This window comes from Bactrocera dorsalis, chromosome 6 (assembly GCF_023373825.1).
Source record: "Bactrocera dorsalis isolate Fly_Bdor chromosome 6, ASM2337382v1, whole genome shotgun sequence".
Classification (NCBI taxonomy): Eukaryota; Metazoa; Arthropoda; class Insecta; order Diptera; family Tephritidae; genus Bactrocera; species Bactrocera dorsalis.
In genome coordinates, this window is record NC_064308.1 from 30,372,158 (window position 1) to 30,399,249 (window position 27,092).

At 37.4% G+C, this 27,092-nt stretch overlaps 1 protein-coding gene across 1 annotated transcript; it reads right to left on the reverse strand.

Annotated features, from left to right (window-relative positions):
- Positions 1-841: 841 nt before the first annotated feature.
- Positions 842-26,865, reverse strand: LOC125779733 (zinc finger BED domain-containing protein 4-like). The gene is made up of 3 exons (XM_049461005.1): positions 25,345-26,865; positions 2,367-2,610; positions 842-876 (listed from the first exon to the last, which is right to left on the reverse strand). Exons 1-3 carry the CDS (start codon positions 26,863-26,865, stop codon positions 842-844), a joined length of 1,800 nt encoding a protein of 599 aa, XP_049316962.1.
- Between the last annotated feature and the right edge of the window lie 227 nt (positions 26,866-27,092).

Sequence of the window (27,092 nt, forward strand, 5' to 3'; positions counted from 1 at the left end):
ATGATTTAGGATTTCAGCAAACGTTTCTCACAGCATTTGATTTTTGCACGTTTACATCGAAATATTTGTTAATCTGGCCTAATGTTAACGTCATATTTACTTGTGCGTAATTTTTTTTTCATTTTATGGTTGTGTTATTGGTCCCTATTATGAGTTGCATTCGATCTTCGACAACGATCGAAAATGCTGGTCGAACGAATTTGCATTTGGTATTACGACGCTCATTCGACGAAGATTGGCGTTATTGTGAATTGCAATCATTTTGAATGTTCACGATAGTATACATCTGTCAGATAAAACTAACAAATATTTTATAAATAAAGAAAATATAAATATAAGTTAAAATAAAATATGACTAGGACTGAGTTGTGGTTTGGCGATTCTTCAGAGGAGGATGAAAGCTTATTGGAATTGGCTAGAAATAGTTAGAAAGAAGCTAAGGGACGCTTCCAACCCTTTGGAATTGGATTCCGCTACGTAAGTACAATGCTATTTGTTAGAGGTTTCTACATGTTCAACATTTAGGAAATTTTATTTGTAGATTTTTAAAAAACTTCCGTTTGTCGAAAGAGGCGTTTGTTGATTTGCTGTCCGCTACAGAGGAGATGCTGCAGCGATGCACACGAGCGAAATCTATTCCCAATATACTAAAATTGGCAACAGCTTTACGATTTTGTGCTCAGGGATCGTATCAACTTAGTATAGGGAATGAAATCATGCTTGGACTTGCACAGCCCACGGTGTCTGTGGTACTATCTGAGGTACTCGATGCCCTGGAGAATTTCATTTGCCAAAGATTCAATTATACCGAGGCTGAAATGCAACAAGCAAAATCACATTTTTATAGTAATACCAGATTTCCTGGGGACTTTCGGCCTGCATAAAATTAACAAAAATAGTATAAATTAATTACACTAGCCGACAATGGATTTTGCTCTGAAATAAAAATTATATATTTTGGTTCCTGTTAGTATGTATATCATTAGAAAAATAATAAAAAAAATCCTTAGGTCCAATTACGATAATATTATTCGACAACCATCAACTCCTCGTGGTAGTTGTGGCTTAAAAAGTAGTGTTGATGTTTCTGCTTCCGACCACACCGATTTTGACGACGATGACTACGAGCCACCACCAACAAGGTCAACAACAGAGACACATCTGATAACTCAAAGCGAACTTAATGATCTGATTCGTGACCTTGATTTACCAAAATATAAATCAGAACTTTTAGCTTCTAGACTAAAACAATGGAATTTATTGCATCCAGAGACAGGAATCTGTACTTATCGGAAACGACATAGCAGTGTTGTGGATTTCTTTGAAAAGGAATAATCTATTGCAAAGATGTATATGGGCTTATGAAAAAAATGTTTTGTACCTATTCACCTGATCAGTGGAGACTATTTATTGATTCATAGAAAATAAGTTTGAAGGCGGTTTTGTTACATAATGGTAACGAACTTCCATCTGTACCTCTAGCGCATGGAGTACATATCAAAGAAACCTATGAAAATATCAAAAATCTACTACAAAAAATACAGTATGCCAAACATTCTTGGAAAATTTGTTCTGATTTAAAAGTAGTTGGGATGTTACTAGGTATGCAAGCTGGTTACACAAAATTTTGCTGTTTTATGTGCGAATGGGATAGCAGAGCTCGAAGCAAACACTATATCCAAAAAGAGTGAACAAAAAGAACAGACTATGTACCACGACGGATTTTCGGGCTTTAGGGTGTAACATGTCCCTGAAAATACATTTCCTACATTCGCACTTGGATTTCTTTCCTCCCAATTTAGGTGCAGTCAGTGATGAACATGGGGAGAGATTTCACCAAGACATATTGAGATATTAGCATGCTGGCAGACTATTGCTGAATATGTTTACGTGATAATCCTGACTACCAATACAGCAGAAGTTCAAAAGGTACAAGAAAATATAAATTGATAATTGAAAATTTGTAATATTCAATATATTTTTTGCAAAAACTTTATTTTTATTTTTCTCTTAACCTGGACCTAGCAATTTTTTTTTATATTCAAATTATATATGTACCTTATCAAAGCAACATAAAAAAAACAAGTTTGGTTTCAGAGCAGAAAAAAAATGTCAAAATTTTCGGCTAGTGTTATTTGTTACCATAAAGCAATAAATAAACGCAAAAAACCTACATTTTCACAAATTTCCATTCAATACGCTACGCTGTCGATAGGTAAATTCTGTTCGACAGCCAATGCGATGCTCAACGAAAATTTCGACAGGGTTGCATAGCTCATAATACGAATTTGACATTCGATTTTCGATAGCCAGCGAATAGCGAAGATCGAATGCAACACATAATAGGGGCCATTAAATCAACTTACCCCCAGCGTTGCCTTCCTTACGTGCAGCCTTCCATCCCTTGAGCCATGGCGTGTTGGTGGATGCTTCCAGAGATTGACACGAATGCAACAGCATCTGGATTGTACCGATCTTCTTGATGTATGAGGATACTCCCTTCGTGATTTCCTCATAGCAAGCCTCACTGTATGGTGGTTCGGACGAGTCCATCTTGTTGACACCAACGATCAGTTGTTTCACACCAAGGGGAAGAGCATGCGAACGAGTCTGAAAATAAAGGAGAATATTTTAATAAATCTGCAAATTTCATTATCGTCACTTACTTACCTTTTCTGCTGCCAGCAAACAGGGGACAACACATCAATGTTTTCTCGCCGGGGCCTCCAGATACTTCCTTCTTGATTTCGTCTTGCGATCCTGCCAGGAAGTCTGAAAGAAAATATTCAAATAAATATCTAAATTCAATTACTTTTACTCACTTACCTTTTTCTGCACGTGTGCGCACTTAACCAATAATTAAAAATGTCATTCATGACATAAGGTGATGCCATGCCGTCAGTTTCTTAATTCGCCTTAAAAATTTCATTCATGACATAAGGTGATGCCATGCCGTTAGTTTTTTTAATTCGCCTTAAAAATTTTACAAGAATGAATCTAAAACTTTTTTTCCAAACCATGAGACATAACTCATGCTTATGAATTTTAAATTCAATTTTTATTGCAAATACCATATTTGAAAAATATGTTTTGCTAGCAAATAACGCAATTGCAAACCGAAAATCTCCTTCTACAGCAGTACATGTATGCATTGCCCTTGAACTTACTGAGCAAGAAGTACTTTATTGACAAGTAGGAATTGAAAATAATTATTAAACCAAATTGTATTTAACATTTTCTTTGGTGGCAGGCCACTTTGTCGAAAACATACGACAAATAAAACAATAACGATGACATGAATTTGATGATAAAAGCAAAAATGTTTTTTATTTAATTATTATTTGCAACACTATGGTAAGGTAAGGCAGTTCACACCACATAAGGCCGCCTACACACTATGGTAATGTAAGGCAGTTCACACCACATAAGGCCGCCTCCACACTATGCAATATATATAATATAATTTATGCACTTTTTCTTGCCACCCAATCAGTTTTAGATGATATTCAAAACCAAACAACACAAAATCGTCAACAGATTAATTTCAGGAAGATGACTCGCTACGGTACCTTGAAGAAAACCGCGGCGCTACACCCAAACCGGTACCCGCTTTCTTGCACGCTGTGCAAGGGAAAGCATCCATTGCGGCTCTGCTCGTCCTTCCGGGCCAAGACACCGGAGGAGCGCCTACGGGAGGCACTCATAGGTAAATACTGTATAAATTCCCTTGCGGTCAACCACCGGTCAGCGAACTGCTCCAGCGACGCACGGTGCCGGCGCTGCAACGAAAAGCACCACACAATGCTCCACATCGGGGAAAATACCCGTCGCCGCCCCGCAGTGCCTCAAAACCAATCATGGAGCGAACAAATAAGTTCCGATGATGCTCTCTCCATCGATGCATCAGACCCTGGAACGGAGACTAGGCCTCTCCAACCAGAACCGGAGGAGGGAGAACTCCTTGAAACCGGAGCGGAAACACGGCCTTTCCGCCCATCACAGCGAGGGGAAACGGAAACCCGGACTTTCCGCCCCCTTCTGCAACACGAACGTCGCGCGCACAAACGCCGTCTGCGCCGTCGCCAAGCGCACAACCCGGCCAGACTGGAGACCAGGTCTCTCCAGCTGCACCGGGCTAGCTCCTTCAGAGCCGGGCTAACAAATCGAGCCAGCATAGTGGCTCATTCCTTGCTGCCAACGACAGCCATTTTACCGACGGCGGTAGTAAAGATCGAGGCAAGAGGACGCCTACATTTAATCAGGGCGCTCATAGACGCATGCGCCCCTACGTCGCTAATTGCGCGCGACCTAGCAAGAGAATTGCAACTAGAGCAGACGCATATCGGCGGTCAACGCGGCTGCCTTTTAGTACTGCGAGGCAGACACGGGACAAATACCCGCAAATCGACACATGTAAGGATAATGAACGACTATATGCGCATCAGCGCGACCACCACGTTGGACTCCGACCCCATACACCCACATCAAGCTGGCGGATCCAAATTTCTACAAGTCGTCGCCGATACGCTTGGTGCTCGGCGCGGATGTATACTCCCGCATCATGACCTAACAGGTCATGCCACAAACGTTTGGGCAGCTCCTCGCTCAGGGCTCCATATTCGGCTGGGTGCTTTCGGGTACGGCCCGGTACTAAATTAAGCTATTTTAGTATTATTTTTTTTCTAACTTATTCTATTGTTTTTTTTTTGCATTCCTATTTAGAATAAGTATTGGTTTTTGGATTGTTATTTTAAAAAATATAATTATAATAACAAATAAATGAACTTAAACTATTTTCTATTTAGCTGTACTCATATTGTGCCATATATTTGTACATCGTTATGGTGGTCGATGGACATGTAATTTTTTTTTTTGTTGCTCACCACAAGGGGGCCGGTATGTTTAGGCCAGCGCCTAACTTCTTTTTACCACCACAGTGAGTATATAACAAACCATTGCCAGTTAGCTGTTAATAGTTTTCACTCAACTGTTAATAGCTTTCACTCAACTGGCAATGGTTTCGTTGAAAACTCCCACTTAGCAAGCGATTCTGCTAGTGAGCCTGAAGTACTTTTACTAGAGAGCGAATCGAGGCAAGACGTCGTCCACCGGCCACCACAACCAGCATCACCACAAGCACAAACCAGCAAGTAATTTTTGGTAATCACGATTTAATAAAGAACCAAGATTTTAATTTGCTATATTAAACACAAACTTTGTGGTTTCATTTACTAATACACTTCCTTTTTCCTGTTTCATATTCTCAACGAACGACGCATCGTCCGCGAGTGACTCGTCGAACGTTCGTGACATATTCATGAAGACTTTCGACTAAAATCAGCGGTTGAATGAATAAACATAGAAAGGGCTAAATGGAAACAACGATTCGATAACAAACATCGTAAACCGAGACAGTATAACGTGAGAGTTTAGTTGTAATAGATTACGTCTCCTCCAACGGGTACACCTCATAAGCTTGATCCGACATACAAAGGTCCATATTTGGTAACGAAGTTATTACCCAACGATCGCTACGTGGTTGAAGATCTACCAGACATACCAAACCAGCGGAAGCGCTACGCAGGAATATTTACTAACGAAAATAAAGGGTGATTTTTTAAGAGCTTGATAACTTTTTTAAAAAAAAAAACGCATAAAATTTGCAAAATCTCATCGGTTCTTTATTTGAAACGTTAGATTGGTTCATGACATTTACTTTTTGAAGATAATTTCATTTAAATGTTGACCGCGGCTGCGTCTTAGGTGGTCCATTCGGAAAGTCCAATTTTGGGCAACTTTTTCGAGCATTTCGGCCGGAATAGCCCGAATTTCTTCGGAAATGTTGTCTTCCAAAGCTGGAATAGTTGCTGGCTTATTTCTGTAGACTTTAGACTTGACGTAGCCCCACAAAAAATAGTCTAAAGGCGTTAAATCGCATGATCTTGGTGGCCAACTTACGGGTCCATTTCTTGAGATGAATTGTTGTCCGAAGTTTTCCCTCAAAATGGCCATAGAATCGCGAGCTGTGTGGCATGTAGCGCCATCTTGTTGAAACCACATGTCAACCAAGTTCAGTTCTTCCATTTTTGGCAACAAAAAGTTTGTTAGCATCGAACGATAGCGATCGCCATTCACCGTAACGTTGCGTCCAACAGCATCTTTGAAAAAATACGGTCCAATGATTCCACCAGCGTACAAACCACACCAAACAGTGCATTTTTCGGGATGCATGGGCAGTTCTTGAACGGCTTCTGGTTGCTCTTCACCCCAAATGCGGCAATTTTGCTTATTTACGTAGCCATTCAACCAGAAATGAGCCTCATCGCTGAACAAAATTTGTCCGAAAAAAAAAAAAAAAACCGAACACTGATTTTGGTAATAAAATTCAATGATTTGCAAGCGTTGCTCGTTAGTAAGTCTATTCATGATGAAATGTCAAAGCATACTGAGCATCTTTCTCTTTGACACCATGTCTGAAATCCCACGTGATCTGTCAAATACTAATGCATGAAAATCCTAACCTCAAAAAAATCACCCTTTATATAACTATGACGGATGACGAATACGACACCAAATGTTCACCTAAGAGCATCGACGATGACACCAACGGAGAATCGTCCCGGAGAGACGATATATCAGGAGTAGCCGAGCTGTCAACGCTAGATGGCAACCGAGAAGCTGGCATGCTGCTGTCTATGTTTTCATGTTTATTCAAACCAGCGTCAACGGTCCAACTAAAATTGTTTTTATTAATAATTGCATCAAAATTAGTCAATTTCCACGACATTGTTACATTTTTATGAATTTTTTTTGGTAGTTCAGTAATTATTTCGAAATTTATTTTTGTTTCGCTATTAAGAGATTTAAATTTCAATGGAATTTTTAATGGAATTATTTTATAAGAAGGTAAATTATTTTCGTTAAGAAGTGAAGTAGATGATCCAGTATCTATTAAACATACACTTTTGTCATCTTTTATAATTAGGGGGGAAGCTTCAAAAAACCGATTTTTTGAGGATTTTTTCGGTAGGGAAAGAAATAAGCGATTAAAGCAAAATTTCTAGGGCTTATCTTTATATATATAAATCTTCTGACAGTGTGTTTGCATTTGAACTGCTCCTAAACGGATGGACCGATTTTGATGAAATTTTGTGTGTATGTTCAAGGAGATTCGGGAATGGTTTAGATTTACAATTTGGTCCACTGGAAAATGTTTTTTTAAATTAATTTTTCATTTGTAATTAATTGCTAATTTTAAATGTTTGACCGATGGATGGCGCTACCATCGCAGTGTCCAATATTCAAACCTTAAATTGGCGTAAACGTGCATTAAACAAAACGATGTCAAAGTAAAAGGCAACATCTGTAGATCATGTTTTCATATTGTGTACAGAGTTGGTCGTTCTTAAGTAATAAATTGGGTCATTCAATACAACTATGGGTAGCTATAACATTTTTTTCATACCTGCTAACTATTGGAGGGGATATCTTGACAGGCAATTTACAATTGCAAAAGATTTGGCATAAAAAAATAATGGCATAACTGAAGTGGTGATAAAAAGGTCTATTAAAATTTGAGATATACAGAAATCTTTTCGAAGCATTGTACAGAGCAATGCAATATTTAAACGGGAACGATGAATACATACATACATACATATATGAGTACAATTTCAAACTGATCCTTCCTGAAAAAATTATAAAATTGCTAAATATTAGGAATGGTAGAATAGAACTGCAATCAAATACACAATGCAATGAGTTACATAAAACTGGGTCATTTATCATTCGATGAATAATATACTACGGGCATCCCAAAAGACTGATGCCATAACCTTGCCGGCCGATTTTTTTGTCTTTCCACGCTTGAGAACCGTTTCTTAATACATATGCAGTCCACTAGGCTGACAGTCGATTGGACTCGATTGATTTCACTGATGCACAGCCCAAATTCAACATCAACAAACACAACACAACACAAGTTGCTTCACCAAAAATGCGATTATTCCTTAAACAATATTTAAAATTTAACTAATAAGTAGAAATCATATAGATGGTGTTAGTAGTGCTACCTGTGTAACAGCCACAGTAAAACTTGGGCGGGTCCTCTAGTAGTTATATATTTAAACATTATTCACAAATTTTTTGGATATGAAATCTTTGATATTCTGCCTTTCGGAAGCAATTGCCCGAGGTATCTCGCATTTGTATTTGTCGGATGGCGGCCAGGATGCAGGTCGCAATTTCTATCGCAACCAAAAAATTCAAAAAGATTCATATTTTTTAATAATTTGTCTTCCAGTTAAACTAAAAAAATTCCGAAAAAAGTGTAAAATTTTACAAATTTTTTAAAAATTAAAAAAAATGGTTTTTGACCAAAAAATTTTACTTTATGTTGTTTAAAAATATGTTCAAACTTGCCTTTTTTATATTTTTTAGTTTAAATAGAAGATAATTTAATGCTAAAGATAATAAACTTCGCCGCAATTCCATAAGACGTTTGGTTTTTTTTATCCTGCCCGCTAATTAAGAAAAGTCGTAAAAATGAAAAACCGAGAAATCGCACTATTTCCCTTCTAGCTTCGAAAATTTTTCTAATTTCCATCTAAAACTTTGGGGACGTATTCTTAGATTATTTTTAAAGAGATTTAAACAAAAAAAATAATCGATTTTCTTAAGCTTCTAAAGCAGGCTCGCCCCTTAATTCTACCATTGGAAGTGTTCCTTTGAGGTCCTCATATGAAAATCCGACGCTGCATTCCTCGGAGTTTCATCGACTCAACTACATTTCTTCTAAAATTTGTGCATTATGTCGTTGAAATAATTAAACTTTTGGGTCTAAACTTGTTCGAATGTGGTGCATTTCTATACTGGTTGGAATGATTGTTATTTTGTCTTAAATTGTTATTTTGTCTAAAACTGTTATTTTGTTGGAAATTTTTATTATTTTTACTTAATTGTTGTTGTATTTTAAATGCTTTTGGTATTTGTTATTGTTATTTGTAAAAGAGTGATTTACATAACTACTCATACCATTTCCAATTCTATTAATACGAATCAGGCCCTCTTTTTAATAAGCTGTAAGCCTCTTTTAAACTATTTACATTTCTACTAATAACTATAGAGGCTAAATTTGCATCAATATTATTTAAGAATGTGCGTAGTACAATTTTTTCTGTATTTAAGGGGCTAAATTCTAATAGTTTAGTAATATCATATTAAAATTTTTCGTGTAATTTTGATAAAAAGCTTAGCAATAACTTATAGTATTCACTTATTCTATTACAACGAGCTGCAAACGCCTTTTGGTACAGTTGATGATATGATTCTCTTACGCCAAAGTTTTGTATTAGGATCTTTTTAATGGTACTCCAATTTGCACTTGCCGGTAATGTTCTCACCGTATGTAAGGCCTCGCCTTGAATTGTGTTGATAATTATTCTGCGGAGAATATATCCAGATACCATCGGATTATTGTATGTCAAGGCTAACTAGTATCCACTTCTCTTAAAAAGAGGAGAGAGCATATTCACCTTCTACCCTGAACTCAAGTGCTCTGTGTGCATCCTTAATGACATCGTTAATAGAGAGCGTAAACATTGCTTGCTCCTCATTCGCATTTGATTGTGCCATTGTTGATGGATATTTGCATCAACTTCTCCAATTAACTGTTTATACTAACGCTTACTTCCAAATATATTATTCTACGTCACTTATTGCACTTTGCACCGTCTTTGTTTTTTGTTTTGTTATACTCTCGCAACAAAGTTGCTAAGGAGAGTATTATAGTTTTGTTCACCTAACGGTTGTTTGTAGGTCCTAAAACTAAAAGAGTCAGATATAGGGTTATATATACCAAAGGGTTCAGGGTGACGAGTAGAGTTGAAATCCGGATGTCTGTTTGTCCGTCCGTCTGTCCGTCCGTCCGTGCAAGCTGTAACTTGAGTAAAAATTGAGATATCATGATGAAACTTAGTACACGTATTTCTTCGCTCCATAAGAAGGTTAAGTTCGAAGATGGACAAAATCGGCTCACTGCCACGCCCACAAAATGGCGGAAACCGAAAACCTATAAAGTGTCATAACTAAGCCATAAATTAAGATATTAAAGTGAAATTTGGCACAAAAGATCGCATTAGGGAGGGGCATATTTGGACGTAATTTTTTTTGGAAAAGTGGGAGTGGCACCGCCTCCTACTAAGTTTTTTGTACATATCTCGGAAACTACTACAGCTATGTCAGCTAAACTCTATAGAGTCGTTTCCTACAGGCATCTTCATATACAGCTAAAAAATGGAAGAAATCGGATAATAACCACGCCCACCTCCCATTCAAAGGTTATGTTGAAAATCACTAAAAGTGCGTTAACCGACTAACAAAAGACGTCAGAAACACTAAATTTGACGGAATAAATGACAGAAAGAAGCTGCACCCAGGCTTTTTTTAAAAATTGAAAATGGGCGCGGCGTCGCTCACTGATGGACCAAAAACCACATCTCAGGAACTACTCGACCGATTTCAATGAAATTCGGTATATAATATTTTCTTAACACCGTGATAATGTAAGAAATATGGGTGAAATCGGTTCACAACCACGCCTTCTTCCAATATAACGCTATTTTTAATTCCATCTGATGCCTTCTCTATATAATATATTCATTAGGAACCAATGATGATAGCGGAATAAAACTTTACACAAATACAGTATTTGAGCTGAGGTATCCCGTGTGGAAAAATTGTCGTGATCGGACTATAACTTTTCAAGGTCCCTGATATCGAACACGAAGAACTCAGTGCCTAACCTAACCTAACCTAATTTTTCACCGAAAATATCGGTAAATCTCTCAGAATCTCGATTATCACTTTATCCTGCGAGAGTATAAAATGTTCGGTGACACCCGAACTTAGCCCTTGCTAACTTGTTTTTTCTTTTATTTGTTTGTGTTTCGTGTTTTATTTTCCTGTCGCGAGCATTGGAAATTTACTGAGACCACGTTTTATAATTATCACAACCTCAATAATTTTACCCGTTAAAAGGTAATGCTTATACAAGTACATATACATACAATGTACATACTACATTAATTTGTATATTTTATCGATTTTCTCTGTTTGTATTTAAATAGTCTTCTTTATTTATTTATTGTAATTTGCATAACTTATATGTACGAGTATATTCTTTTTTTCACACAATTTGAAAAAGAGTTTCTAAAACAAATCCTTACGCCCGCTTGTCTTGCATCAGTGTATATATTATGTATTTTATCTTTAGTAAAATATATTGATTTTCTTTTGGTTCCTCCTCTTTTTTATAAAAATTGTCTATGCATCCGTTTGTTTTTTTTTTTTTTGTTCGACTGCGCCAATTATGTAGTTAAATACACGCCGATAGAATCAGATGAAGGAATTCGCCGTTCTCGCTGCTATTTAGCAGAATTGAGCACGTTCAGCGGCAGAAATATATGTAAAATGACTAAATACATGTGAGAATATATAAAGAGAACTGTTTTGAGAAAAAATATACAAAGTCACACAGAGAATGTAACAAAGCATTCTCTGTGTCACATATGCATGCTTATATTGTATTATATGAACCATTGTCACATATGCGTGATTATTTTGTATCAAATGAACCATTTTTTTCCGAAAAATGGTAAAAATTTTAATTTTTTTTACAAAATCGGAAAAAATTAGGAAAAATTATTTTAATTTTATTTCTTTTTATTTTTTAATTTTTAAATAAATTAATATTTATTTCGACTATTACAAAGTAAAGATGTGCAAAATGATCTTCATTTCTGCAAAGAAAATTGATGACCTTCATGAAATATTCATTTTCGCATTATTTCGTTATCATTTCCATATTTGTACCAATAGAATTTCTATGGCATATGCATACATACATATGTACATATGTACATATATTATTTCTTTGGCACATTTGTATGTTTGCGAAAGCAAATGCGAGCCACATACATATGTATGTACATACATTCATAATAACAAGTGCCGCACGCATCTTTTCGCATCTCCTTTGTCACGGACAATCAATGGCCGAAACTCAAAGAGTCACGCCCGGAACACATAGAGCGGGACAGACTGCAAGCGACATCTGTCAAATATTAAAATACACACGTTCATATGGACATAGTTATGAAGTTGTGCAGCTGTCTAAATAACTGTGTCCTTAAGAATGTGTGCATTTCAATATTACATTCAGATGGCGCTTGCAGTCTGTCGCGTTCTATGTGTTCATCACATCAATCTGTCGAAGCACTGACGCGACGAGACGCGAAAGAAACTAACAAACGATCGCCGATTGTTACCGCTTCCCTTGCCGCTGTAACAGCTTCGCCTACGAACTAGCGTAAATATGTATGCATATGTATGAACTTGCATACATATCGACCCTGATTTTTGCGAGCCACGGAAAAATACTTATTTTAGAATTAACAAATATTGTAAATCGACAACAGCTATATTGCCACTTTTCAGAAAGTTGTTCAATTTATGATTTTTAGCTATTGCATCATCGCGAAAAGACGTTTGTAGGCAAAGGCATGCTCGGGGAGATGTTACGGCGTCTGTTTATATGAATGAAGCGAGGTCGCTTGTGGCATATGTGCCTGCGTTTAGGAATGAAATCGTTTTTGTAGTAGAATTTACTACATTTGGGCTTCGCCAATTCGGCTGCCATATTGACTTGCTTCTTCTATTTGAGCAGCTGGTGTTTTTATAGAACAATGCTTCAATTTTTTGTTGGTGATATATTCACATGTGTATGCATATGTATGTTTGTATGCTTGTGCATTATTTGTTCGGAAGTGTATACAAATATATGTACATATATGTAAGTATATATGAATGTATGAACATGCAGATCAATGCGCGCACATGAAATACATTGATAAGTGATAAAATCATTGTTTGAATTTCTGAACGCGCATATGCGTATACATGCAATCATATGAGCAGATAATAAGATTATGATATGAGACTGTGCAGAGACATAAGATAATATGATGTATGTAAGTTAACATAAGCTGCCCTTTGTCAACAACAAAGTCCGCGCGTGGCCTGAGTCAACGAATTCACATTCCCACGCTGACGGGTAAGGCACAGCGGTAGCGGCAAACTGCCAACGCAAGCGTCGGCGTCGTATCCGCTGCAATAACTCTACAACTACCACTAACAACGAATTGCGAGACACAACAACTAAGACAAGGTGCGGGGACTTATTTAAGACATTAGCTTTAGAATGTAAGTTTCAGTTTGTAACAGAGAACTCATCAGACAGCATGATCTGATTAATAAAGCGATAATAATAAAGAAACAAGACGGTTATCCGTAATTTGTACATATGTATATATTGTTGTGATAAATTTAATTTCTATTAGTAGGAAATATAATACAAAAATATTTATTAGTATAGTATATAAGGGACCATCCATAAATTACGTCACACCTTGAAGGGGGGGGAGGGTATCATGCAGAAGTTACATTGTGTGACAAGGGGCAGGGGGGGTCAAAAGCTTTGTGACATCACATTTGAAAATTTGTGATGTACAAACGTAAAATTTATAGGTAAACAAAAAATATTTAACATTTATAAATACAATCTTTGTTTTTTAATACTTAAGTTGTAACGAAGCTTTGGTATTGTATTAACATTGGGGCTCTTCCGCAAATCGTACTTTATTTTATATTATAATTGTAATCAAACTTACAGAATTGTCTCCCGTGTTATTTCAACATTTCAAAGATTTTCATTTAGATGCAATTTATATAGCTACAAATGCCCCACGACGCATGGCACCTCTCAGTCGCAAACTTACTGGTGTACTATTAAATCATGATGATTTTGGGTCACATCTTGATTCAAGTAATCGAACTGCTGACTTAGATCTAGAAAAACGAAACTTCGAAAGTGCGGGCAATGTGTTGGCTGACATTTGGAGCAATTTAGTCATTGATAATTTTCCAGTCGTTGCTGAATGTGTTGCACCAACTGTTACTGGACTGGATATTGAACAGGCTATGATGTGGAAAAATAATGCTACTTAGTATGCTAATCATGTACGTGAGTCACAATATTTTTTACAATTAGTTAAATGTGAAACTATTGCATGTTGCAGTGTAAGACGTTCTAGTCTTTGGAAATTATTAAAAGAAGGATTTTTACCACCACCTGTGTTAATTAAACAGACATCAGAAGGTTATGGAATCACAGGGAGTGATGACAACGACGCTAAGTTTGCTCATTATTACTACAAATATTATTATATTAAATCTCCAAGCATCATCCCATCTGAAACAAGTTCCATATGATAGTTATTGCCTTAGTGTCGAGTCATACTTATTTAAAAGATCGTGTAGCATATGTGGCCTATATTTTTCTTCATATAAAGCCACCAATCAACACAAACAATCACATACAAAACAAGAGCTGTTACCTATTGCGAAAATTTGTCCTCAAAGAATTGCGGCTAGACGTGCCCGAGATGGATGGAAGAAGACGATGTTGATACGAAAGATGTTCCTGACATCCAACTTCAGAACGAAAATGAAGTGCCTGATTTACCAGTAATAAATGATATAAAGGAGTGGGTCAAAAGTCCATGGACACAAAATGATTAAGTTTTGTATTTTTTATTAGCATAATTAAGTATCTATTATTTCTTGACTAGCCATTCGTTGTGTCTGTACTTTAACATTTAACTAAATGTTGATTTTATTAAAGATTATTCAATAAATATAAGAATAAATAGAATAACCTGTTTTTTTTTTTGATAAGTCCATAAAATTGGAAAATCTGTGACGTCACGAAAGGGGGAGGGCTAGTTCAAAATGTGACAACTTGTGACAAGGACGGGGGGAGGGGTTAAAAAGTCCTTAAATTCGTGTGACGTAATTTATGGATGGCCCCTTATGTAAAAATCAGATAAAATTATTAAATATTCAAGTCCAAATTGACTGTAAATAGTACTATGCATGTACTTATACAAAATTATACTCATATCATAATTATGTTTACAAGTCAATATTCAATTGCCGACGGCAAAACGCAAAAGCATACATATTTGCAGACATTGCGATTCCCAAGTTGAAAAATTGAAGCATGAAAATGTCACAATGCTGTTGTTGGGAGATCATAAGGAGCATGCATGCATACAAGTTATCGCGAAGAAACGACACACCCTAATTCCCGTCGTAATAAGAGCCTACCACTCTGCACATGTCGCTAAGTCAGCACATTTTGCGTGAGAACATTGGCCAGACATCTAAGTAAACAAACACCATGCACGAGGCGCAAGGTCAGCAAAACGTCAGCAGAGGAGCTACAACGCGATGCGGGTTGGTGGCTTGAGCTAAGTTAGGAATAATTTAATGGGTACTTTATACTTGACAACTAAGCCGTGATGACGGCAAATAAAATAACTTCAAATTGAATAATACATTTGAATAATTGGCGCCCAACGTGGGGCTCGCGAGTGAAAAGTTTAATAGAAAAATATAAAGTTCTTAACTCGACTCGTGTAACTACGACAGTTGGCTCACTTAAAATCGACAACAATCAACTACTTGGACTCAGCGTGGACTTAAAGAAGAGACAACCTTTGGCCCGATCAATTAACCGGAAGAACCTGAACCTAATTTTAATCTATTCAAATCCAATGGAAGGGTAAGTGAGATGCTCGTTTCCTGGAATAAATATAGCAATAATTGTGAATAAAATAAAGGAAAGTGACAGAACAAAAATTAATGAGTGAAGGTCTGGAAGACCTTTTTAGAAATTTAAAGTTAGGAAGTCAGAAAGCAAATATGAACACGGAACAAATAACCGAGTTAATTAAGGCGGAAGTTAGAAGTGCTTTGGCAGCACAAAGGTTGGAGTTCGATAGGAAGTTAGGAGCAATCCAAAACCAGGTGACAGGCAGCAGGCCAAAGGTAGAAAAATATCTAAAGGTATCTGTAAATCCACTAGTGACATGTGACATAACGCTTGATGCTATCAAATCACTTCCAGAATTTCATCGTCACATAGGCACATATGTGTCATGGCGCGAGGCGGCGCATAACGCTTATGAACTGTTCAAAAGGTACGATGGCAGTGAACGACACTACCAAGCAGTTACCATTTTGAGGAACAAAATAAGAGGGGCTGCCGATGCGGTCCTCTCATCGTTTAGTACTGTGCTGAACTTTAATGCCATTATAGCACGTTTAGACTTTACGTACGCGGACAAACGTCCCGTATATCTTATAGAGCAGGAATTATCTACCTTAAGACAGGGTTCTAGGTCCTGTCTGGAATTCTACGATGAGGTAGAAAAGAAGCTAACGTTACTAGCTAATAAGACTATAATGTCTTACGAGAGTAGCGTGGCAGAAATTATAAACGAGAAATATAGGGCAGATGCCCTAAGAGTTTTCATTTCCGGCTTAAGGAAGCCCTTATGCGACATTCTTTTCGCCTCACGGCCGTCTGACCTTCCGTCTGCTCTTGCTTTAGCACAGGAGGTAGACTCAAACCATGAGCGGTATGCGTTCGCGGCCAATTTTGCTGCCAGGAACGTCGAGGGCAACCACATTAAAAAAAATAATAATATAATTTCAAGCCAGAACAACCATAGGACAAACACTTACGATCCACCCTCAGCTCATAAGAGCCCACATTACTATAGTAATAGGCAGTACAAACCCGGACATGCACCTCATTTTACGGAAAATCAAAGGGTAAATAACGGACGTGACAGCGACAGACTAGTTAGAGCGGAACCAATGGACGTTGATCCATCCTTATCAAAATTTAAACACCAATCGTTTGACAGAGACCGAGGTGCCTATCAAGGAAACAGTAATAGAACGCAACAGGGCTATCAAAAAAAACGTCCAGCAAATTCTGGGCGTTACACAGGACCAAAGATCCAACGTGTTAATCATCTGGAGGAGGAAGTTGAGCTACAGAGTGAATCATTGCATGGTGCAGAAGCCGAACAAGCGGCGGATGTCGTAAGTTTAGATCAACTTAATTTTTTAGGGGAAGGTCCCTCCTACCCTGGATTTTAAAGTCCTTAGGAGGGAAGGAAGTGAAACTCCTTATCAATACCGGTGCGTCGAGGAGTTATATGAAACCAACACCGGCTTTAAGGACACAACATTTCAAGGACACATTCTCTGTAAAATCTATTCACGGGGTTACTTCTATCATGGAAAAATGCTACATAAAAATATTTGGCGTAGTGGCAGAATTTTCCATCTTACCGGACTTAACATCATTTGATGGCGTGATTGGGCTCGACATACTAAACAGGGTCCATGCGAACATTGACCTTAAATCGAACACTTGATTTTGGTGAGGAGGAAATCTTCTTCATTTCCAGTCATGACGTAAGCCATCTTAGGCTTCAAACAAATCTAGTACCAACAGACGTTAGGGAAGATTTTTCTAGGATGATCAAAAGGATGAATGGGGTTTTTGCTGACCCCAATGAGGCACTACCGTACAATACAAAGGTGATAGCAACAATTCGCACGGAGGACGAAACACCAGTTTACTCAAGATTATACCCGTACCCACTGAGTGTAGCGGATTTCGTGGACAAAGAAATCAAGGATTTGTTAGCAAATGGAGTTATCCGGCCATCAAGATCACCCTTTAACAACCCTATATGGGTGGTAAAGAAAAAGGGGGTAGACGAAAACGGACAGGCGAAGCAGAGATTAGTTATAGATTTTCGGAAACTCAATGAAAAAACTATCGGTGATAAATACCCAATTCCCGACATAACAGGAATTCTTTCCAATTTGGGTGGTAGTAAATACTTCACCACTTTGGACTTAAAATCTGGTTTCCATCAGATTAAACTATTGGAGCGTGATAGGGAAAAAACAGCTTTCTCTGTCAAGAATGGCAAGTATGAATTTTGCCGGTTACCTTTTGGATTAAAAAACGCGCCGAGCATCTTTCAACGCGCCATAGACGACGTATTAAGAGAGCATATTGGGAAAAGCTGTTTTGTCTATGTAGACGATGTTATTATTTTTTCGGAAAACAAACAGCAGCATCTGAAAGATATAGAATCAATTTTAAATGAATTATTTAGGGCCAACATGAGAGTGTCAGTTGAAAAATCCAAATTTTTTAGGACTGAGGTCGAATACCTGGGGTTCTTAGTTTCACAAGGAGGAATAAAAACGTGTCCAGACAAAGTCGACACAATACGAAGTTTCCCTGAGCCCACCACTCTAAGGGGACTCAGATCATTCCTAGGTCTAGCGGGTTATTATAGATGTTTTATAAGGGATTTCGCTAGAATATCAAAACCATTGTCGAGCATCATGAGAGGCGAATACGGTCGAGTTACTGCGTCCCAATCAAAAAAAATCAGAATTGATTTGACGGACGAACAGAAAAAGACCTTCGAAACAATTAAAGAAATTTTAGCGTCAGAGGATGTAACCCTGACGTATCCAGATTTTAACAAACAATTCGACCTAACTACTGACGCGTCGGCTCATGCTATAGGCGCCGTCCTCTCTCAGGAGGGCAAACCGATTACCATGATTTCTCGCACTCTGTCCGGGAGCGAGGAGCATTACGCTACCAATGAAAGGGAATTGTTAGCTATTGTATGGGCATTGAAAGCTCTTAGAAACTACCTGTACGGCGTAACAAAACTTAATGTTTATACTGACCACCAGCCGCTGACCTTTGCGGTTTCGGATAGGAATCCTAATTCGAAAATTAAAAGATGGAAAGCCTTCATAGACGAATGCAACGCAAAGCTAATCTACAAACCAGGAAAGGAAAATGTGGTGGCAGACGCTCTATCTAGGCAACATATAAATGCTTTAGATAACACGAGCATCGAGACAATTCATAGCGAGGAATCATCAACCCATACAATTGAAAGATCGGAAAAACCGGTAAATTGCTTCCGCAACCAGATTATTGTGGAGGTAGGTACAGAACCTCAAAGAAAAACTTTTATAATTTTTGGAAAAAAGACAAGGCATATCATTTCTTACCGAGAAAAAAAGGATTTATTAGAACTTTTACAGGAGGCCGTAAACACAACAGCAGTAAACGCAATACACTGCGATCTGCATGCACTTGCACAGTTTCAGCACGAACTGGTCGAAATGTTTCCAACAGTTAAATTCAGACATACGGAGAAATTCGTTAACGACATTTCGAATCCGAATGAGCAGCAGGAAATTATCGCTGCAGAACATAACAGAGCGCATCGAGCAGCGCAGGAGAACACAAAACAAATTCTAGAGGATTACTTCTTTCCAAAAATGGAGAAAAAAGTTAAACAATTTGTGGGAAATTGTCGAACTTGCTCGCGGGCGAAGTATGATCGGCACCCAAAGAAGCAGCTTATTGCTCAAACGCCCATACCAACATATTGTGGAGAAATTCTTCACATTGACATATTTTCTACCGGGTCCAAGTTCTTCTTGACGTGCATCGACAAGTTTTCAAAATTTGCGATAGTACAGTCGTTGAAATCAAGAACGATAGTAGATGTCAAACCACAGCTCCTTCAGTTACTCAACATGTTTTTCGGTACTCGAATAGTTTATTGCGACAATGAGAAGTCGCTGAATTCACACAGCATCAAAGCTACATTAAAGAATCACTTCAATATCGACATTGCGAATGCTCCACCACTACATAGTACATCAAATGGTCAGGTGGAGCGATTTCATAGCACACTAATGGAAATAGCACGATGCCTTAAACTTGACAAAAATCTTGATGATGTTGAGGAAATTGTCCTTTTAGCTACGATTGAGTATAACAGGTCCATTCACACAGTAACGGGGATGAAGCCCCTTACCGTATTTCGTTCAATTAAAGATGACAACCAAATACCATGCCGCTTAAGAAACGCACAGGAAAGAGAACTAACAACTCATAATAAGAACAGGCAGGATAGGGAGTTCCCTGTTGGAGAAAAAGTACTTGTTAAAAATAACAGGAGACTAGGCAATAAGCTTACGCCTCTTTATACTGAGGAAGAGGTGGAAAAAGACATGGGTACAACAGTTTTAATAAAAGGGAGAAGGGTCCATAAGGACAACCTTCGTTAAACTTAATCTAGAACCTAGGCGTTTCTAATGATAAACAATTAACAAAAAATTTCATATATGTTTTTAGGATTTTCATAATTTTGGCCATATCAATATCGGTAACGACAGGAAGGTTAATCGACTATACCAATGCAAGGTACATTCCGGTGGTCGGTGAGGACCTTGTAATTTGGGAAAATTCAGGACACATCAAGCATGTTACCAACTTGACACTTTACGAATTACTGAGAGACGAGACAATTAATGCCACAGACCACTTTCCTCAGTCACAAATGAGGAAGTTACTAGACGCGGACATAAACCAGATAAGTCGACTGATACAAATGATAAACGCTCACCACAGACAGGCGAGAAGCCTGAATGCCCTAGGGACAGTCCTGAAATACATTGCTGGAACTCCTGACCATGACGACTTCAATAGATTAATGAGCACAGAAGAACAGCTAATTAACTCGCAGGACAGACAGTTTACCATAAACACTCAAGTACAGAAAGAAATCAATAACCTTACCATTACAGTAAATAAAATCCTGAAATTAACAAAAGAAAGAGAAATAAACACCGGTCACCTTTATGACATACTACTGGCTAGAAACAGAGCAATTATTACAGAATTAAATAACATTATAACAGCTGTCACTTTCGCCAAAATTGGGGTCTTAAGTCCCATTCTCTTAGACAGTAACGAAATAAATGTCATAACAGGAGACGAGCACTTCACTGACCTTACCGTGGCCGATGTTATGGCAGTAGCTAGAATTAAGATATTACAGTATAATAACATAATTTACTTTTTAATAAGATATCCGATTCCTATGTTTAGATGTAAGAAAATTACTATTTTACCGGTAGCTCATGGCCACCAAATCCTGCACCTAGAAGAATCCATCTTAGCCAAGTGTTATAACCATACCGTAGCCGTAAAGAACTGCAGCGACACAACACCAACGTTTTGCTTACCATCTCCGACTACATCATGCGCTCTGCAACTACTGACTCGCAACACCGCTAATTGCAGTACAACATTTAACAACCTCACACCAATTTCACCGATAAGTGACGGCCTTGTTGTCATCAATGACCAATTGGCTGTCATCGAGGAAAATAATGAGGTCCCTATTACGGTCAACGGAACATACCTCGTGGTCTTCAAAAACAACGTAAAGATTAATGGTACGACTTTTTATAACGAAAATTCTACATTGCCTCTAAAACCTGAAACTCCATGGGCTTCTACAATCAACTTGACGCAGCACACAGAAATATTAAGCGCTTCTTACCTTCACCATGTGAATCTAGAGAATGTTCAAAGGATCAATCACCTGCAGCGATCAATCCATTATGGCCACGTTACAGGTTTCTCAGCCATTGGTGTCTTATTAATCATGGCATTCACTGTTTACGTCCTTCTCAGGATAAGGAGGACCAAGAGAGAGATTATCATAGCCAGGTCCGTTGAAACTGCAATTAAAACCGCTTCTTTGAGGACCGAGGACGTTCCCCATTTAGAAGGGGAGGAGTTATCGCGAAGAAACGACACACCCTAATTCCCGTCGTAATAAGAGCCTACCACTCTGCACATGTCGCTAAGTCAGCACATTTTGCGTGAGAACATTGGCCAGACATCTAAGTAAACAAACACCATGCACGAGGCGCAAGGTCAGCAAAACGTCAGCAGAGGAGCTACAACGCGATGCGGGTTGGTGGCTTGAGCTAAGTTAGGAATAATTTAATGGGTACTTTATACTTGACAACTAAGCCGTGATGACGGCAAATAAAATAACTTCAAATTGAATAATACATTTGAATAATTTACATATGTATGTTTATGTCTTCATATTCATATTCATGCATACAAATTAATTCCCGTATCGCGGGAATTTGTAAAAAAATATATTTCCTATCTGTCAACGCGCAGAGAAAATGAAACTCGTCGTGTCGATTCGATCGCCGGAGACAAAATCCATCCTTTATTTACAAGTTACTAATATTTACACATTTACGAGGGCTGTCCGATAAATAACCGACCTCAACGTGAAGCTAGCGGCACATCTGAAAAAAAAGTTTCTACTTCAAATTGTGCATATTATAATAGCTACTCGCCAAAATTTCAGAAATTTATCTTGCGCAATTATCTGTTGACAGTCGTTTTTGTGAGTCTATTTCGGTGATTTCGCCAAAATGGAAAAAATTGAATATCGAGCTGTAATTAAATTTTTATTTTTGAAAGGCAATACGCCTTCACAAATCAAAGATGAGTTGGACTCTGTGTATGGTGACTCTGCACCATCGTTTACCACCGTAAAATTTTGGGCAACTGAATTTAAACGTGGTCGCAGGAGCTTGGAAGATGATGAACGTCCTGGGCGTCCAAAAACTGTAACCACTAACGATAACATCGCTAAAGTTCATCAATTGGTACTAGACGACCGCCGGATTAAAGTTAGGGAAATAGCTGAGATTATGAAGATGTCAAAAGAAACTATTTGTCACATATTAAACCAAGATTTGGGCATGAGAAGTCTGTCCGCGCGTTGGGTGCCGCGTTTGCTTACGCTAGACCACAAACGTGCGCGCATGAACATTTCCAGCGCTTGTTGGCTCAGTTTAGAGGCAATAAGACCAAGTTTTGGCGCCGATTGATAACTGTAGACAAAACTTAGATTCATTATTATACGCCCGAAACAAAAATTCAATCTAAACAGTGGATTGAAAAGGGGGAACCAGCCCCAAAAAAACCTAAAGCTGTGTATTCGGCTGGGAAAGTGATGGCGAGTGTTTTTTGGGACAGCCATGGAATTATTTTTGTCGACTATCTTGAAAAAGGAAAAACTATAACAGGAGCATACTACGCATCATTATTGGACAAGCTAAAGGAAGAAATTTCGAAAACTCGGCCACATTTGCAAAAAAAGAAAGTCTTGTTCCGCCAAGACAACGCACCATCTCACACCTCAACAGTCGCCATGGCGAAAATCCACGAATTGCGGTTCGAACTGCTTGACCATCCACCTTATTCACCGGATCTAGCACCATACGACTTTTTTATTTCCTCAATTTAAAACTGCGCTCGGCGGCCAGAGATTTTCGTCAAATGAGGAGGCAATCTCTTTCGTGAACTCGTATTTTGCAGACAAAGACGCCAAGTACTATTTGGAAGGGTTGCAGAGATGGGAGCATCGCTGGGAGAAGTGTGTGGAGTTACAAGGAGACTATGTAGAAAAAAAAAAAAAAAATTTTAAAAAGTCGCGTGCATCATGGTTAGGTCGGTTATTTATCGGACAGCCCTCGTACTTATTATTTACTTAAAGTTATTACATATTGAAATTGAGTTTAAAACAAAGAAAGTGTCAATTTACATTAATATTGTATTCAGCATTTTTAGGCAGAACGTTAAGTGTTCTGCTTTGATTTTATTATGCCTTCTTGTGAGGGCTACAAATATTGTTTAGTTAAGAATGGTTTATTCCAATGTGAACGGAAAAAGTATATCAATTTCTTAAATAAGCAAAAGCATTAATAAAGATTTTAATTTATGAGGCCGCACAACTACAAAGTGTAAAGATTCAATATTGTTTACAGTTATGGTCAAGTGGATGTGTGGAGGCTGTCATTAACTCCCCCCTCCCTAAGATGAATCGTCCCCGATTCACTATTATTTTGAGTTAATTTATGTATTTGATCTAAAAGAGCATTATATGTGACTTCTTGCAATTGCACATTTTCTATTGGTTTGAGAATTTCGCGAGATTTTTTGAATTTTAATATTATGTAAGTTATGAAAAGTATTCCCAAGATTAAAATTATATACCAAAAAATAAGAATGGACTGTGATATGCTTATTCCGTTCTGCTAAAATGTTTATATTATCTAATTTTAACAGTTTATTAGTTGTTTCAATATATTCTAAAATTTCAAAATTATTGATGTGGTTATTTTTAAGATAATTCCAGATTTTTGTTTCTATATTTTCATAAGTTTGATTATTAATTACTGTATTATTTTCAAATGTTATTAAATACATATGTTCCAGTTAATGTTTGATTGTCTACAATATTTTTTTCTGAAATTAATATTGCTCCTGGTTTTATTTCTTCTATTTTCAAATTTTTCTCTTTTAGGTTTTTACATTTTCCTTGTTTTTTATTTAATATTTCTGACAAACGTGTATTTTTTTTATTTAATTTGCAATATGTTTTTGTAATTTCAGTTTTACAATTTTGTATATTAAAAAATTTATTATTACAATATTTTATATTCTGATCAATTATAAGCTTACCATCTAATTGAGCGATGGCTCTCACATCATAGTATTTACATGTTGATTCTATTTTTGGGTATTTGATATAAAGTATAATTATATCTCTTTTTTGTGCTATTTTAAATTTTGAAATGTCCATTAAGTCTGTAATGGTCATTGTACCATGTTGGTAATATGTTATGTTTTTTAATTCATCAAAATGTAAAATTGTGGGATTTAAAATTCCTATTTTCCCAAATGTTATTGTATTTATTATATTTTGTAGTTCATGTATAATGTATTGATTTCTTCTTCTTTTGATTTTTCTGGCTGTGTTATCACTTTTTATATTATTTATTGTATCAGTTAATTCTGTTATTACTTTAAAAATTTCTGAATTTGTAGTAAATTGTTTATTGTTAGATCATTTAATCTATCATTTATTTTTATGAAATCGTCATGATTTGGAGTTCCTGCTATCTATTTCCAAAGTGTACCTAATTCATTTATTCGTCTTTTTTGTCTAACATGGTTTTGTTTTAACTGTCCTAATAAAGTTTCAATTAATAATATTTAGGGGTGTCCATTGCGGAAATACATCGATTTTTTTTCCGATTCAATGCATCGAATATATACATCGATGGTGTTCGATGCATCGTTTAAGAAACATCGATGTTTTTTCAAAATCGAGTGTTTTTTTTTTTAAATTTAAGAAAATGGAATTATAAATAATAGAATTATAATAATAAAAATAATGTCATTCTTTATTAATACCAATATTCCTTAGGGATAGTTTGCAAAAATAAAAGCTTGTTTAATCTCTTGCCTTTAAGCCTATTTCTCTGCTGAGTTACGATTTGGGCCGCTTTTGAAAACAGTCGCTCTGACGGGACTGACGTTCCCACCATGGTCAGATATTTATATGCGATTGGCTTCAATTGTGGGAGCTGTATCTCCAAGTCCTTCCAAATTTCCAATGGGTTTTCAGTGAGTCTACCCACTGGGCAACGTAGATATATGGCCAGCTCATCAGAAATAGTGTCATCGGCCTTTGACAATTTCCAACTTTTATGGACTAGCTTGTGGTGGTCCTCCCACAATGAATAGTTATCCTCATTTTTATCAGAAAGTTCCGATGACTCCGAACCTTTGGTCGTGTTGTGGGCTGCGGCTTTCATGAGATCTTTTATTTTTCCTACAGCAGCAGAGCATGCAAGCGGATCCGTAAAATGCATTTTCTTGAATCTGGGGTCCAATACCGTGGCTATAGCGAGGGGAGTTACGTTTTCGATGACACCCATTCTCTTCTGAATCTCCTTAAGAACCAGAGACTGTAGCTCTTTGGCAATCGAGTCGTCGAAGCTCAGAGGCTTAATTTTTAAAACGAGGCAATGAATAAGTGGTATTACTTTGCTGCTAGTGCAATACTTATCACCTGAGACCTCCTTCGTAGCAGCTTCTATTGGACGTAGTACCTGTAGAACTGAACTTAGATGTGCAAGTTCTGACGCATGCAGCATAGCTGGTGCATTTTTGTGTCTGATGATTATATTGTTAACAATCTCACGAAGTTCGATGAATCGCTCAATCATATAATATGTGCTATTCCATCTAGTAGGCACCTGTTGAATTAATTTAGTTTCGTCTGAGGTTGATTTACGGAGTTCGTTGCTTGCTATGTTGCTCTGTTTAAACCACGTCACAACATCTTTGACTTTGCTTATTAACTCGCGTAGTGGTTTGCATTGTTCTATTAAATTTTGTGCAACCAAGTTTAAAATATGAGCAAAACAAGGTATGTGCTTTTTACCAAAGGCTAGCTCTACAGCTTTCACCATATTTGGTGCATTGTCCGTCACCACAGCCGAAATTTGGTCTTTGTCAATACTCCATTCGTCGCAAGTGTTCAGCAGCATTTCAGCAATGTGTTGTGATGTATGGCGTTCATTTGATTGGCTTACTCCCAGAGTGATAGAAAACAACTCACTGCCAACACCGAAATGAGCTGTGACTCCAAGAAAGCTCCTCATGGACATCGATTCTGACCACATGTCAGTTGTCAAAGTCAGATTTTCAATGCCCGACAACTTTTCACGGATGATTCCTGATAGGGCGGCGTATTTGTCATCAACCCAACGAGTGAGTGTTGTTTTATTGGGAAGTTTATAACGCGGCTCAATCACTTTAAGGAAATTGCGAAAGCCTTCGTTCTCTACAATAGTAAATGGCTGATTATCCTTACACACCATATATACTAAGGCATTATTAATTTTAATAGTTTTGTCACCATTGGCCGAGAAAGCATAAATCTCTTCAAAACTAGCTTGAATAGTTTTTTGGCGTTTTGGTGGACCAACAGTTTTATTTTCAGGTTCTTTCAAGGCGTCACTTCTATCTGCTTCTTTAGTGGGTTCCTTTATAGATTTAAAACTTGTTGAGGGTAAAGAATCCGTAATTTTTGTTGAGCCATCATCGGTAAGCTCTCGGAAAGCTGCCTTATGAATATTTTTTAGGTGCCCCATCAGGTTGGTTGTATTTCCGCATGATTTAATGTTTTTTCGGCAAAGTCTGCACTTTGCCAAGTTGTTTCCTTCTTCTTTGTCATAAAACTTCCATACGCCGCTTTTTTTGGAGCCATAATGTTTGTTTTTTAAAACAACAATATTAAATTCCATACAAAAAAAACATCAACTTATTCCATTACGATACTTACTTTTCCAATCAATTCCGTATTAAGATAATATAGGGT

Excerpts from the sequence above, each read along its gene's own strand:
- LOC125779733 (XM_049461005.1), bottom strand. The coding sequence starts at position 26,865 with ATGGGGCACCTAAAAAATATTCATAAGGCAGCTTTCCGAGAGCTTACC. Across the intron at positions 2,611-25,344 it reads CCATATATCTACGTTGCCCA|ACTCGTTCGCATGCTCTTCC; the intron begins GTGGGTAGACTC and ends CTTTATTTTCAG. Across the intron at positions 877-2,366 it reads TAAGGAAGGCAACGCTGGGG|GCCGAAAGTCCCCAGGAAAT; the intron begins GTAAGTTGATTT and ends AATTTTATGCAG.